Genomic DNA, 12,565 nt, shown 5'->3' with positions numbered 1-12,565 from the left:
TATTTTATTGCAAAATTTTGAGATGGGGAATTGGTGTGAAGCTGCTGAAGTTTCAGTATGGTGAGCTTTCAGTATGAAGACTCTCAAAGCAGCCAATCTTAGTGGATGCAGTCGGCAGCTTCTGTAGTACTAGCATCACCTTGCAGGGTTTTCTTACAGTCCCCATGACATATATTCAGTGTTACAAATGCTTGTGATGATTGTTCTAGAGCTTCACCTCTGGTAATGCAGGAGCTGGGTGGGAGACAACTATGTCCCTTAATAGAGGCTGGGATGGTGCGGTGACCAGGTGGAACCACCCTGGTCAAACTGGTGGTCACTGAGAAAAGCTGGAGAGGTGTCATTCCCTGTGAAACCCCATCTTCGGGAACCTGATTCTTAAAGGGAAATTATTCTGGGATTCAGGAGATCTACAGAAGTGAAATTTTTTTTTGGTGACTGCATTTGTATTGGTGAATGTGGTGTTCTTAAGACTCTGCAGAAAAAACACCACTTTCGGATATTTCCAGGATAAAAATGGCTGGCTGCTGGACAGGAGGAGACAAAATAATTGGCAGCATTTCTTTTTCAGCAGTTGTCTGTTTTTAACCTATTATGGTACTTTCTAATGGTACTATTTTGTATCATTTACATGCTCTGTAGCAATTAATTTTTTTTCCCTAATGCTAAAAACTGGGCTGATGACTTTCTTGTAACCTCTATTTATTGATCAAGGTAATGGTCTTAGTAGAAAATGCAGGGATTTGGAGAACTACGTGGCTCTTTTTTCTTCCTGTATTCCTCAAATTCTTCTGATACGGTTTTGCCTAGAAATACAGACTTGATTTATAAACCCTACCAACCAGTGAAGAAACAACAGCTTGTACCTCAAAGTGAAAATTTCTTTATTGCAGGTTTGTACATGTAAGGAAATGTTTTTGTTGCATGCCAGTGTAACATGTACAGAAATAGAAATATATGCAAATCTTATAGCTTTGAGAGGATTCTTAGTGACAGTACTAATTTCTAGGCTAGGCTTGCCAGTTAATTAAAACCACAATTTATTTTCTTGATCTTGTTTGTCACTTCTATAAGACAGATATCCTTGTGGTTCCTTCTAAAAGTAGTTTCTCAATGCACATAGAGTATAAAAAGCTTGTAAAAATATTTGGCATCAACAGGGGAAGCATGAAGTATAGCAGTAGTCTCTAAGTGTTAGCTGAGTGCAGAAGTAACTTTCACAGCTAAAAGGAATGACACAGGAGAATTGCTTGCCTGTGTAATAAATACGTGTCAGAGCAAGCAAGAGTGTGTTATCAAGAAACCCAGCTTTCTCCGTGAACCATCAGGCCATCCTTTGGAGTTGGAATTGAAAAAGAAGAGTGAAATAACCTGGTTAAATCACTTCTAGGGCCAATTTCATAAACGCTTTGAAGAAATCACATGCATTACAGTGCAAATGTACATGCAATTACAAAATTGCTGGTAAGTGCAGTGCTTTCTGCAGGCCGCTTCAGCTGTCGTGATCCCACATAGTAACAAATGTCAAGCGTGGTGACTGGGAGATGATATGGAACGTCTGGCTGCACAGTCAATAACTTGTGTTTCAGACTGGGTTTTGGACTGGGAAGGGAGTAAGCACCAAATATTGGGCATTACAGGCCCTCATCGCAACCGGCCACCAAAGGGTGTCACTGCCTTCAGAGAAGGGGAAGCTCTCCGTATTCCTTTTGGAGGCTCCTGGGTTTCCGTGTGTGTGTTTCATAGCAGTGGAAATGATGAGAATCACAGATTTCATTACGTGTACAGGCCAGTGTGTGAAATTCCTCCTCTCTCATTCGGAAATGTCTGAAACTACAGAAAGGGATCTGTTTTCAGAGATCATTGCTCTCTGGTGATTGCCACTGTGCTTCTTACAGCATGTTCTCAGGTGCTTTACAGAAACCAAGCACGAGGCACTCTTGGCGCTGGGCAGCAGCTCTAATGTTAAACATTTGCAGCAATGGAGAGGGAGCACAATTACTCTCACCTCTCTGCAAAACTTTTAAACATAATTTTTTCAAGTTTTCTGATTCAGACAGACACAGCTGAAATGTGTTTACTTTGACTATGTATGGCGGTTCCTTATCCACCTCCCTATTCTTACATCTTTTTACCTTTCACCCTGTAATTGGCAATTGTTTTTCCTTGAATAGTGACCAGTGTCCTCTCCTCCACAGAAAGGGCCCTCATCTGGGACAGACAGGGTGAAGAAGGGTGGATCCTATATGTGCCATAAGGTAATGTGAAAAGGCCTTGAGGTATTTTCATGTTGCTCTTTCCTCTGGAAGTACCTGACTTGACAATCAAATGATCTTCTGTCAGAGTTTCCTGGCAGCCTGGATGCTTGTTAAGGGGTTTCATTGCAGTTTAAAGAAGAGCAATACCTAATGTTCTTAAGGACTTCTTTTTGGTTAGCTTGTAATTAAAACAAACAAACAAACTGTGCTTTACCCAGAATGGTTTTTTAGATGTAGAAGTTAAAATTGATGTGTGCCTCTAATGTGATTTTCATTATAGTGTTTGAGTGATACTCGTACAAGTAGAAAGTATGAATGTGACTTTTCTTAGTTTTAGAATGGCTCTTGATCCAGAAAGGCTATCAGGTGTTTGCAGAAAGATTGCTGAGAGACAAATTTTTCAGCTTAGCTGATAGCAGATTTGAAATTCTTTGAGAAGTCTGGATACTACGACAATGCAATCGCTGTTCATGACACAAACCATGTTTTAAACTCTGTTCACGTAGCACTGGAAAAAATGCTCATTGTGGATCTCCTTTTTCTATAAAACTGTCCTGTTCTTTTTCCCTTTCAAAGCCTGTAGCTAGCAAATCATTCTCATAATTAGATTAAATTTTCTGCAGTGAGATCCCATTTTCTACACTGATTTCCTTCTTAGGTGAAATCAATGTCAGATGTTAATTAGCAGTTTTGATTAAATTAACGCTGGAATAGACTCTTCTTCAGTGATGAATTATGTGACCCATTTTAAAGGCTTGTGAAGATTCTGGTCTGTCCTAGTCTTTTTTGTAGGTGATACAACTAGGCTGTGTATTGAGACAAAAAACCCCACTGAATACTATTAGTGCAAGGGCTCTTTATTATGTGCTTAAAATCTGTTCAGACCAATCGATCTATTCTACTGCTGTTTTACCTCCCGGAATTGACAAAGGCTCAAGTTTGCACCTTCTTCCGTGTATGCTTAGCAGCTACTTTTATTTTCAAGATAGTTCAGCTTCTAAATCCTATCAGGTACTGTGGAGGTGCAGGGTAGAGCTCTGCAGCATGCGAGGCGGCAGCGTGCGCTGTGCTTTGAGGGCACCAGCCGCTCCTTTGGTGGAGAGGCCACGATGGAGATGGACACAGGTGATGTGCTGCCTCAGCGGGGATGGCAGAGCCCATTTCAGCCATCACCACCCTCCCAGTTCTACAAATTGAACTGTTTAGTAGCTATGCCCAAGCTCCTGAAGGGATCTGGTTTAAAGGAGTAAAACTACCCTCTTCTCTCTACTCTCCTCTGCTACCTCCCACTCCCCCCCAAAAAAGGTGGGGGGTAAAAAAAGAAAAAAAAGTCTGCTTTTTAACCCAGCCATTCCACAAGTCTGGCTCAGAGCCTGACTATGTGCAGCTGAACCTGCCTGACTGAAAGTGGTGGTTTTTTGTCAGAGGCCAGGAGCCGGTAGCAGGAGGATAGGAACAAAAACCCTGAGCCACATCTTTTGAAGTAACAGCAAAATGGGGCAGAGCTTGGATGGGTTGTACTGCATTTGCTACATAAATGCAGTCTGCTATCCCCAGCGCTTTATTAGTGAAATTACCAGTGTAACTGTCCTTCCATGCTGCGATGGACCACTGCTTCTGGGCAGTCAGACTAATTTAATGTAGTAAACCATTTAAACTGGTTAGTTCTGCAGTGCAGAAACCATCATTCCTAAAGCTAGATAATTGAGAATCTGTAGCACCATGACTAGCACAGGCTTCTCTTTTTTTTTCAAGCAGTGTAAGTATATTAACATGCACCGAGAGACGGCCAAATCTGTACAGCCAGGGAATGTATGAAACATTACACATCAGTGTCTGTATCTTGCTGTGAAGATGTCTGACCTTGTCCCATTTGGTTAACAGCCTTTCTTAAAAGGACTTGTACAAAGGACCCTGCAGCAGTCCTTTTCTCAATCTTTTAAGATGACATTTTTGATCTAAATGGGTCTATTGCAGAAATACCAAACCCTACAAGCACAAGACAGCACTGGGAATGAAAGCACGGAGGTATTTCCCACTGACACGCATTAGTGGCATCAAATGGCTGTGCCTGGTGGGTGTGAGGACAAGTCCTGTGAAATAACCTGTGCTCTGTTCTCACTTAAGGGAAATGAAATGGCAATGATGGTTCATCCCTTCATTTCCTGAGAGGCGTCTGTGTGATTTCAGCCCATTCTGGAGGAGGACAGTGTTCAAAGCTGTCTACTAGGAATATCTGAAATGCAATTCAGGCATTTTCAGTGGCTTAATTTTAAATATAAATGCTATTATAGTCACTGGTCCAGATTATATCTTGATTATAACGCCCCTAGAATGCTAGCCATAGGAATACTGGAAAGGAGTTTGCCTCCAGTTATTCCTTTCTTCTTGTTGCAGAAAAGAAGTGAATCTTCTTTCCTTCAGTGAAATGTTTCTGACAGGTGCCAGTACCTGTCCATGTCCAGTGGTTACTTGGTGTACTGATGCACAGATGAAGGCACTGAGATGTGCTCTCTTCGTCTGAGGAGAAGCAGAACGGGCATTTTAGCTTCTTCCCCAAACAGGATACGTTATTAGTTGACACTCATGTTATCAGACGCTTTGCCATTCAAACTACCTTTTGTATCAGCTGTGACTGGTCTCTGTATACAGTGGGATTTCCCTTATTTCTCAGTGATTTTGATCTGGATCAGAACTGTCGAACAGCGTTTGAAATGTTGTGCTGTATTAATCTAACAAGCTCTTGCCTAAGGAAGCACAAGCTGTGATTGCTCTGAAGTTCACTTTCTCTCCTTACTCTGCAGTCTCACTGCTACAGGTACCGCTGTGCGGCCCGTAGCCAGAACACCCCCGACAGCTCCGCGTCCAACCTGGGATTCCGCTGCGCAGCAGACGCCTTCTGACCGAGCAGGCTGTCGCGCCGGTGCCCAAAGGGCTGTATCACCCAAGGCTGAAGAGATGTGGGTGGGGACTGTCACTCGCTGGTGACACAGAGGAGAAAGAGCTAGTGCTTAGGCTTCCTGCTGAAGGAGAAAAATCCAACACTACTCAACATTGCTTTAAGAACCTTCATGTATTTCTCTTTGGGGAACCTGGCCTGGACTCCTATCCTGACCAAACTTTTGTTGGTGAATTCTGTTGGTTTTAGCAAGAGTGTTCTGAGTGAGCTAGCACAAAGCTGAGCAGGAACATGCTGATTGTGTTTTAAAGGGTTAATTTTGTTTAATTATTCCTTTAGAAAAATTCTTTATTAAATAGTTTTATTTATGTATAGTTTGAATTTCTACACTCAAATCCCATAAACAAGGACTTTATAAAATTTCAGACAGCTTTAAAAGAAAACAAGGAGTTAAGAAGAGGTGAGGACTGGAAGACAGTACTGTTGCAGTGAAAATCAGGTCCAGAAATGTGCTTTTTCTGGTGAGCTACTTGCTCCTCTTTCAAAAGTGCTTTCTGCAACTGAGGGATGATAATCCTCAGGGTGATGATTAGAAATGATGTACATATTTGAATAAAATTTCAAGCATTTATTTATGCTGAAGACGTTTACTGATGGAAAAACACTGGCAATTTCCTTGGAATTTCTCTTGGACAGGGTGTAGGCTTTATTTGCAAATTGAAAAAATGGCATAATTAGAAACTCAAGCTAACAGGTGATTTCACTTGAATAGATCATTAAAGTGAAAAGATGATAAATGTAACTGTGTGCTGTAAAGCCTAATAAGGTAGATTTTGAAACTGTTTTCTCTGTTTAACCAAAAAAACCACCCCAACAACAAAAAAAGCTCACTTAAGAAAATAGAGGCATTTTAGCAAGGAGGAAGCAAAGTGGGAAGGGGAGCTACCTCATTTTGGGATCTGGATGTATTTCAGGCCTTTGGCAGTGGTTTGCACTGTCGCTTGCTCTAGGACACGGCGGTATCTGGTCGTATTTCTGTGCCAGGCGCCTGCTTGCTCTCGGGAGCCCAAACAAGCAGCGGCCTGTGCAGCGAGCTCCGTGCCAGAAGGGCTGTCCTTGGGAAGGTGTCACAGCTGGCTGTGCCACAGCCCTGACAGGCCTCCTCACCACCTCCAAACGTGGCCCTCTTCTCTGCGGCCTTGAGACCTAGCAGCGAAAAAGGTGGTGGATCAACTACAATTTTTGCATTGGTGCCAGTCTTCCCCAGCATTGTCTTTTCTGTAGGAAGTTGGGTTTAATACAACCTGGGGTTATACAAATCCATCATTTGCCAGCTCCTCCATTTAGTGTTTCATGTTGAAAAGATACTGGAGAACATCTGGGGAGCCCATCAACAAACACTGGTTGCCAGCAGTGTGTAAAGGGAATTCTAGCAAGCAGAAAAAAAACATTCCAGAACACACCACTATGACCTGGCACTACCAGAAGCATGGTAAAAGCTGTGGTAAATATTCTGTGTTGTAAAGACTGCATTACCAGCCTTAACTGTTTAATTAAAATCTATGCATTAAAAACATCTATTTTATTGAGAGTAATAGGGAAAGAATTTTTCTATCTTTTATCTTTCTAAAAGGTGTGTGTGTCTGCCACAAGAAGGAATGTACTTTATAACAGATTTTGTCTTGGTTTTGGTTATGCTGGAAAAAAATCCTTGAAAAAAATACACCCAATTCCATATATCTGTCAGTGAATACTCATTGTGCTGTGGGTGCCATGTGGAGGAAAGTCCTCCTGTTCTTCTGTGGAGATGGTGGAACGTGTCCCTGTCATGCTGCTTTTGTTTAGATAATGGTTACTGTGTTTTATTACAAGATCTTTCATTAAACATCCTTGATTTAATCTGATCAGATTTCAATGGGAAAGTAAATCCCCAAGTTTGAGTATTGAATACTGGAACTGATAATCATTACTGCACTTGGAGAGCAGAAATGATGGAGGATTACACTGAGCTCAGCCTTTTGAGCTGTGTGATTGGATTCAATGTGAAAGAACACACTGAATGGTGAAGTGGTAGACGGGGGCCCTGAAGCTGAAAGGAACCTGAAGGAAAAAGTAAACAGAAATGTAGCAGGTAGAAAAAAAGTGTCTTGTCTTTTCCAGTTCCTTGTTAGGGAATTTTCCTTTCAAGAGGATTTTGGTCCGCACCCCCAGGCAGCTGTTGTGCTGAGGCATAGCGAAGTATAACACACGTGGTGTGTGGAAAAGGGCTGTTACCAATTGCCACGCTGGTTCAGAACTCAATGACAAGGAGTTATTTCATGTTCTTGCATGGCCTTTAACGTGGCTGGCTGTTTTCAGCAGCACAAGGCTCTCTTGTTCTGTGCTGTGGAAGTTTTTTCTAACCAGGTAACTGATACTCGGTTCACTTGCGAGAAGCAGCATCAGCTGGCGGGGATGGAAAGAGTAGGGTTGTGCAGACAGAAGGCTTGGTTGTTCTCTGGTTTAAGGCTGGTGATGCAAGGACTAGATACTGCTCATGGTGTTTGGGGTTCTCTGTTTTGGGTTTTTTTTTTTTTAATCTACACTTCCTTAACTATTCAAAATCATGCCAAGTGCATATTCATAACAGGAAGCTAACAAACCATACCATCATCTTGAAAACAAGGAATACAGATGATATAAAACTGGTCTTGGAACTTTTTCCAGGAGGGAAAGGAAGAAGATTGGATCATCCACTCTCACCCCTCCAGTCCTGCAGGCTCAAAGTGGCTGGCGTGATGCCCTTCAGGGGAAGAAAAGAAAACCAGATGAGCCCCTACACAGGACAAGAGACCACGCAACCCCCGCTGTACTCTGGTATCATTCCCAGTTATGGGATCTGGAGAACTTGTCCTCTATAGAAGCAGGTACCTTATATCAGGCAAGGAATGAAGTTCATGGCCACTCAGCTTGCAAACTTTTGACAAGCAGCTGAAATCCTCTGGGAGCTTTCTGTACTGACAATGATTAACCTGAAGAAAAATGACATGGTATCTTTATCTTAAATTAAAACCACAGCCATATATAAATCCCAACAGCAGTTCTTCATAACGGAAGTATGAGGATATATATCAAATGGAGAAAAGCTAACACTGAAGCTTATTAAAGAAGTATAGGTAAACACAAAGTAAGATTTTGTTCGGCAAATAGCAAAATAATAGCAGCAAAATGTCCTTTATCCCTTGTTAGTATTAGGTTAATCTTACAGGTCTAAATCAAAGTTGTCTTTTATTTTTATAAAAAGTTGCCAATGGCCTGCAGAAAAGCTTATCCCCTAAGATGTGCTGCCTTGTGTCTGTATGTTGTCAAAGCTTATGAATACAGTTAAAGATCAAACCGTAGGGAACAGATAACACAGGCGTTTGTGCCACTGATGGCACACTGTGGCGTGACTGTCATAAGTAGCGTTGCAGTTTATGTGGTTTGTGTATCAAAGTTGGGGGAAATTCAAAACAAGCCTGTTTGAAGCTTCCTTAATTTGATCTTACTGGAAAGGAAGTGAAGTAACGTGCAACTGCAGAACGTACCCCGTCCAGCAAGCGCTCTCGCATACCCCTGGTGTAGGAGACGTGCAGTGAAGTGGCGTATATGGGTCAGACTTGCCCACAAATGCCAAAAAGAGGCAATGACCTTCTCCCTCTGCTGGGAAAGGCCAGGCCTTGCCTAGTACTGTCTGGCTCTGCAGGAGAACAAATCAGTCGCTGAAAGGAACACTCACATGTCTGCCAGCCGTTCAACAATGTAAACAGACAGATTTCTTGTGGTTCAGATACATTTCTCTATTTCCTACTTTAATCTATTTCAGAAGTCAGAATAGCAGCATCATCCTGCTCGAGACTGCAGTCTGAATTTGTTTCCTGAGTGTGTCATAACAGTGCTGGAAAGTAACATGGATGTGCTGCTTGTTGTTATTGCAGAAATCTTATTAGATGAGTCTTGAGATAGACGGGATTTAAAAAGATGGGTTGATTGTACTTCTCAGAGCCTGCAGTGCTGTGCCATCTACACAGAAGCTAAATGGTAATGGAGCTGAACTGGTCACTTAAAATCTGATTTTGGCATGCAGCTAGATGTGACTGGAGGTGGGAAAGGGCAGGGAGGGACACAAATTATTCAAACTAATCTTTCTGGGCAGGTTTTTACATCAACAATTAGTTATTTTTGTGGAACAAAAAAATTTATAGCAAGTAATTTAAAAAAAAAATATTTATTTTAATGGTATTTAAGAAACCTAATGCCCTTCTTACAAATGTCAACATTCCTTGGTCTCATTCTCTTGTGTAATTTTTCAGTGACATCTCTCATTGTTATCATGTCTCTTCTGTGCACCAATGTTAAAGTTAGTTTTTTCTGAAAGGTACAAACTGAGAGAAGTGCTTTAACACATAGCAAGCTGTCAGAAGAAAACAAGAAAAAAAAACACCAGCCCTGGCTTAGTAACTGATTTTGGAACATCTTGAAGCTTGTATTCCTTCATACTACCCACCTTGAAAGCAAGTCTGGGATGTTGCATGAAGTTAATTCTCAGAATCTTGTTTTTTAGCTGTTACTCAAAACCACACCTGTTTCCCTGGTGGAATACACAATCAGAGTTCTATTTAATTGCAATTCAACTACTGTGCTTAGGGGCTGAAAAGCTCTGGAGAGCTCCCTGAACAGGCACCTGGTGTGGAAAAGAGGGAGGTGTCCCAAGGTAAGAAGGAAGCACATGTGCGGGAACCACAGTAGCAAGGTTTTCTCAATCTGTTATCTTCCTCTAAAGATTTTTGTTCTCTGTTAGTTATTGGTAGATTATGGAATCTTCCAGAATAATCATATGAAAGTTCTTCTCCAGCAGAAATATCAGTGGCTGCAAAAAGTGCCAGTTTAGGCACCATTGAGTCAACTCGAACTGGCACCATAAATAAATTTGGTTCACAGGAATGATTCAGGAATCTGCCTACGTTACCAATGTACGTAGGGTCGACAAACGTCTCCAATATCCGACCACTATGGAGGTGTTCCCTCACTGCTATAATATAGTTTGAATCCTTTGACGTCTGGGCCTGAATTCTTCTTTGTGCCTCATTAAAGCCTAAAACTTCACCAGCATATTCACAAACAAATCTTCCTTTAGCTATGAATTCCAGAGTGCGCAGACCCCACCCTTTCTTCTCAGTCTTGAATACCTCAAGTCTGAATTGCAAACCCCTCTGAACAACCCTGTTTTGGCAGGATTCACCACACTGGCACATGGCATTGCACTCAAAAATGGGCCTGGCGTACTCCTCCTCTTGCTGTGTAGGCTTGAGGCACAAACCGTTGTAATTTTCACCATGGCGAAGACACGAGCACAGGTGAACCACACAGGAGCTGGTAAGACAAGAACAGCCTGGAAAGGTGATTTCCATGGGGTCAATGTCTCCGTCTGCTCCAGCCACATTGTCTGGGCTATACTGCAAAGAGAACAAGAGTCAAATCCTTGTCACGTTCACTGCTTCTTTCCACCGAGGCTATCAGATTTTTAAGAAGTCTGTGTCTGGCAACAACTGATGTCTGCACTGAACATGAACACTTCATTTTCCTGTAAACTTTTAACTTCAAGTCTAACTTTTCTAAAACATTTTTAAAGATGCAAATCAGATATTCTATATAGACCGAAAAAGAATCAATAGTCTGTTAGTGACTGAATTTCTCAAAATGGTCTACTAGACAAAAAAAAAATTTCTTAGCAGGAAAAACATATCAGCTAATTGGATCTAGTTTACTAGATATGTTTTTTATTTACAGAAATAGCAAGGTATCTTTAATCTTTCCCCCTTCAAAACGCTGGGTAATCTGTAAGGTTAGTCTGTAGCTATTTTAAGTCACAGAATTTCAAATGCCCTTTTTTGTTACAAATGAAGATACTTTCAGTTTTTCTCTCCAAAATGTTGCATTCAACCTTGCTCCTGCTGATTCTATTAGAAACTGATGATGGTGTTGCAGTAGCACACCTCTATGTATTTACAAAAAAGCTGAGCTAACTCCTATTGTCAGGGTAGAATGTGAGGTGGTATTTGCTGCACTCTAAATACTGTCTGCAGGAATAGATGTGGTTCAGTTCAAGTGACCCAAGTTGAAAATCAGGTTCTCAAAATTACACTAATGCCCCCAGCAGGTGAATGATTATAGAACCATGGTCTGCTACAAAATAAAAACAGAAACTTTGCTGAATTTGAAAATCAAAATATAAAGACAGCTACATGTATATTTTTACTTTCTTCTCAGCATTCTGCTTGCAAAGCTTTATTTAGAAAGTTGGGAGTATGTGCTATTACTAAATATTACATTTCACAGTTTCTTATGTCTGGTAGCTTCTGGGTGTTGCAAAACATGCCAGTTCATTTGGAAGTTTCTTTTTTCATAAACATCAGCTTTTCAGTCATTTGGCTTTACTCAAAAACAAGTGTAGTAGTCCCTTACCTAGTCCCATCTTCTCCCATTCAGTAACTACAAGCTTTCCTACTTCTGTTAAATACTAGCAGACCAGGAAATTTAGGGTCTATCTGCATTAGGTCTTTTATTTTTTATCCTGGTTTACTAGAAGCTTCTTCATTCTGTTTTCTAAAGGCTCACTAATATCACTGAAGCAAACTCCTAGGCAATCAGGTGTACTTCCATGAAATGTGTTTGGAACTTACTACAAGTAATATAGAAAATGGCAGAAACCAGACTATGCCAAAGAAAGTATGAAAAAAGACTTTTAAAGCATTGTTCTATCTTTTTAGATAACATCTTTTCTTGTAGACCACTTCAGATGGTTGTGTAGCGGGAAGCACCTGTCAAGTCTGTCACATTTTTACTCCCAGTCTAGTTTCAGCGTACGGTCGATACTAACACCCTGTAGCACAACAACTTTATTCCTCCTAAAAGGTGACGTCTTAACTGCGCGATTAAGGTGTACAAAACGCCACATACTGAGAAAAAAAATGTATATATATGTAACTGAAATGCACGGCGAAGAAAGAGCGCAAAACGAGACTGCTGCCGAGGGGGTTGGTCGCGAAGATGTAACGACCCCACAGCCCGCGTTGGGCGTTATACCGAAGGGCAGGGGCCGGGCTGGCGGAGGGGACGGCGCCGCGGGTCGTGCTGGCGCCCCCCCGTCTCCTCCCGTCCCCTTCCCGGTCCCCCCCGTCCCCGTCCCGGTTCCCGGGGTGGCCGCAGTCTCCGCCCCTCACCTGAAAGGCCGGCGGGGCCTCCCCGGGCGGCCACAACCCCACAGCCACCGGCTCCAGCCCGCCGCTCAGCTCCGCCATGGCCCGGCCGCCACCGCCCCGCCCCCTGGCCCTGTGGGGATTGGCTGATCCGGGCCGAAGCCGCTCTTTGGTTGGGCGGAGGGAGTGAC

At 42.2% G+C, this 12,565-nt stretch overlaps 2 protein-coding genes across 11 annotated transcripts in view; one reads left to right on the top strand and one right to left on the bottom strand.

Moving 5' to 3' along the window:
- SUMF1 (sulfatase modifying factor 1) overlaps window positions 1-5,788 on the top strand; it is a 38,239-nt gene extending 32,451 nt beyond the window's left edge. The window contains exons 8-9 of one of the 2 annotated variants that reach the window (XM_074836075.1): window positions 2,199-2,258; window positions 5,063-5,788. In XM_074836075.1, coding sequence (XP_074692176.1) covers window positions 2,199-2,258; window positions 5,063-5,161 — 159 coding nt within the window. In that variant the 3' untranslated portion in view covers window positions 5,162-5,788. Of the gene's footprint in view, window positions 1-2,198; window positions 2,259-5,062 lie in introns of those variants that run through there. The other variant, XR_012624691.1, reaches the window with a different exon arrangement.
- On the bottom strand, window positions 4,107-12,502 carry LOC141928220 (histone-lysine N-methyltransferase SETMAR). 9 transcript variants are annotated; one of them, XR_012624698.1, is made up of 5 exons: window positions 12,399-12,494; window positions 9,683-10,631; window positions 8,068-8,168; window positions 6,104-7,939; window positions 4,107-4,778 (listed from the first exon to the last, which is right to left on the bottom strand). XR_012624698.1 is itself a non-coding variant. In XM_074836078.1 (2 exons), the coding sequence occupies exons 1-2, from the start codon at window positions 12,474-12,476 to the stop codon at window positions 9,819-9,821; spliced, it is 891 nt and encodes a 296-aa protein (XP_074692179.1). In that variant the 5' UTR covers window positions 12,477-12,494; the 3' UTR covers window positions 9,394-9,818. The 9 variants fall into 9 exon arrangements, 1 of the variants encoding a protein (XP_074692179.1); XR_012624696.1 differs by lacking the exon at window positions 4,107-4,778 and adding an exon at window positions 4,859-5,281; XR_012624697.1 differs by lacking the exon at window positions 4,107-4,778 and adding an exon at window positions 4,859-5,239.
- Window positions 12,503-12,565: the final 63 nt, after the last annotated feature.

Source organism: Strix aluco, chromosome 11 (genome assembly GCF_031877795.1).
Source record: "Strix aluco isolate bStrAlu1 chromosome 11, bStrAlu1.hap1, whole genome shotgun sequence".
In the NCBI taxonomy this organism is placed as follows: Eukaryota; Metazoa; Chordata; class Aves; order Strigiformes; family Strigidae; genus Strix; species Strix aluco.
Note: the sequence above shows the minus strand (reverse complement) of the source record. Positions and strands in the feature narration are given on the sequence as shown.

Coding starts and splice junctions, on each gene's coding strand:
- LOC141928220 (XM_074836078.1), bottom strand. CDS start 12,476: ATGGCGGAGCTGAGCGGCGGGCTGGAGCCGGTGGCTGTGGGGTTGTGG. Junction 10,632..12,398: donor AGGCCCCGCCGGCCTTTCAG/GTGAGGGGCGGA, acceptor TTCTCTTTGCAG/TATAGCCCAGACAATGTGGC.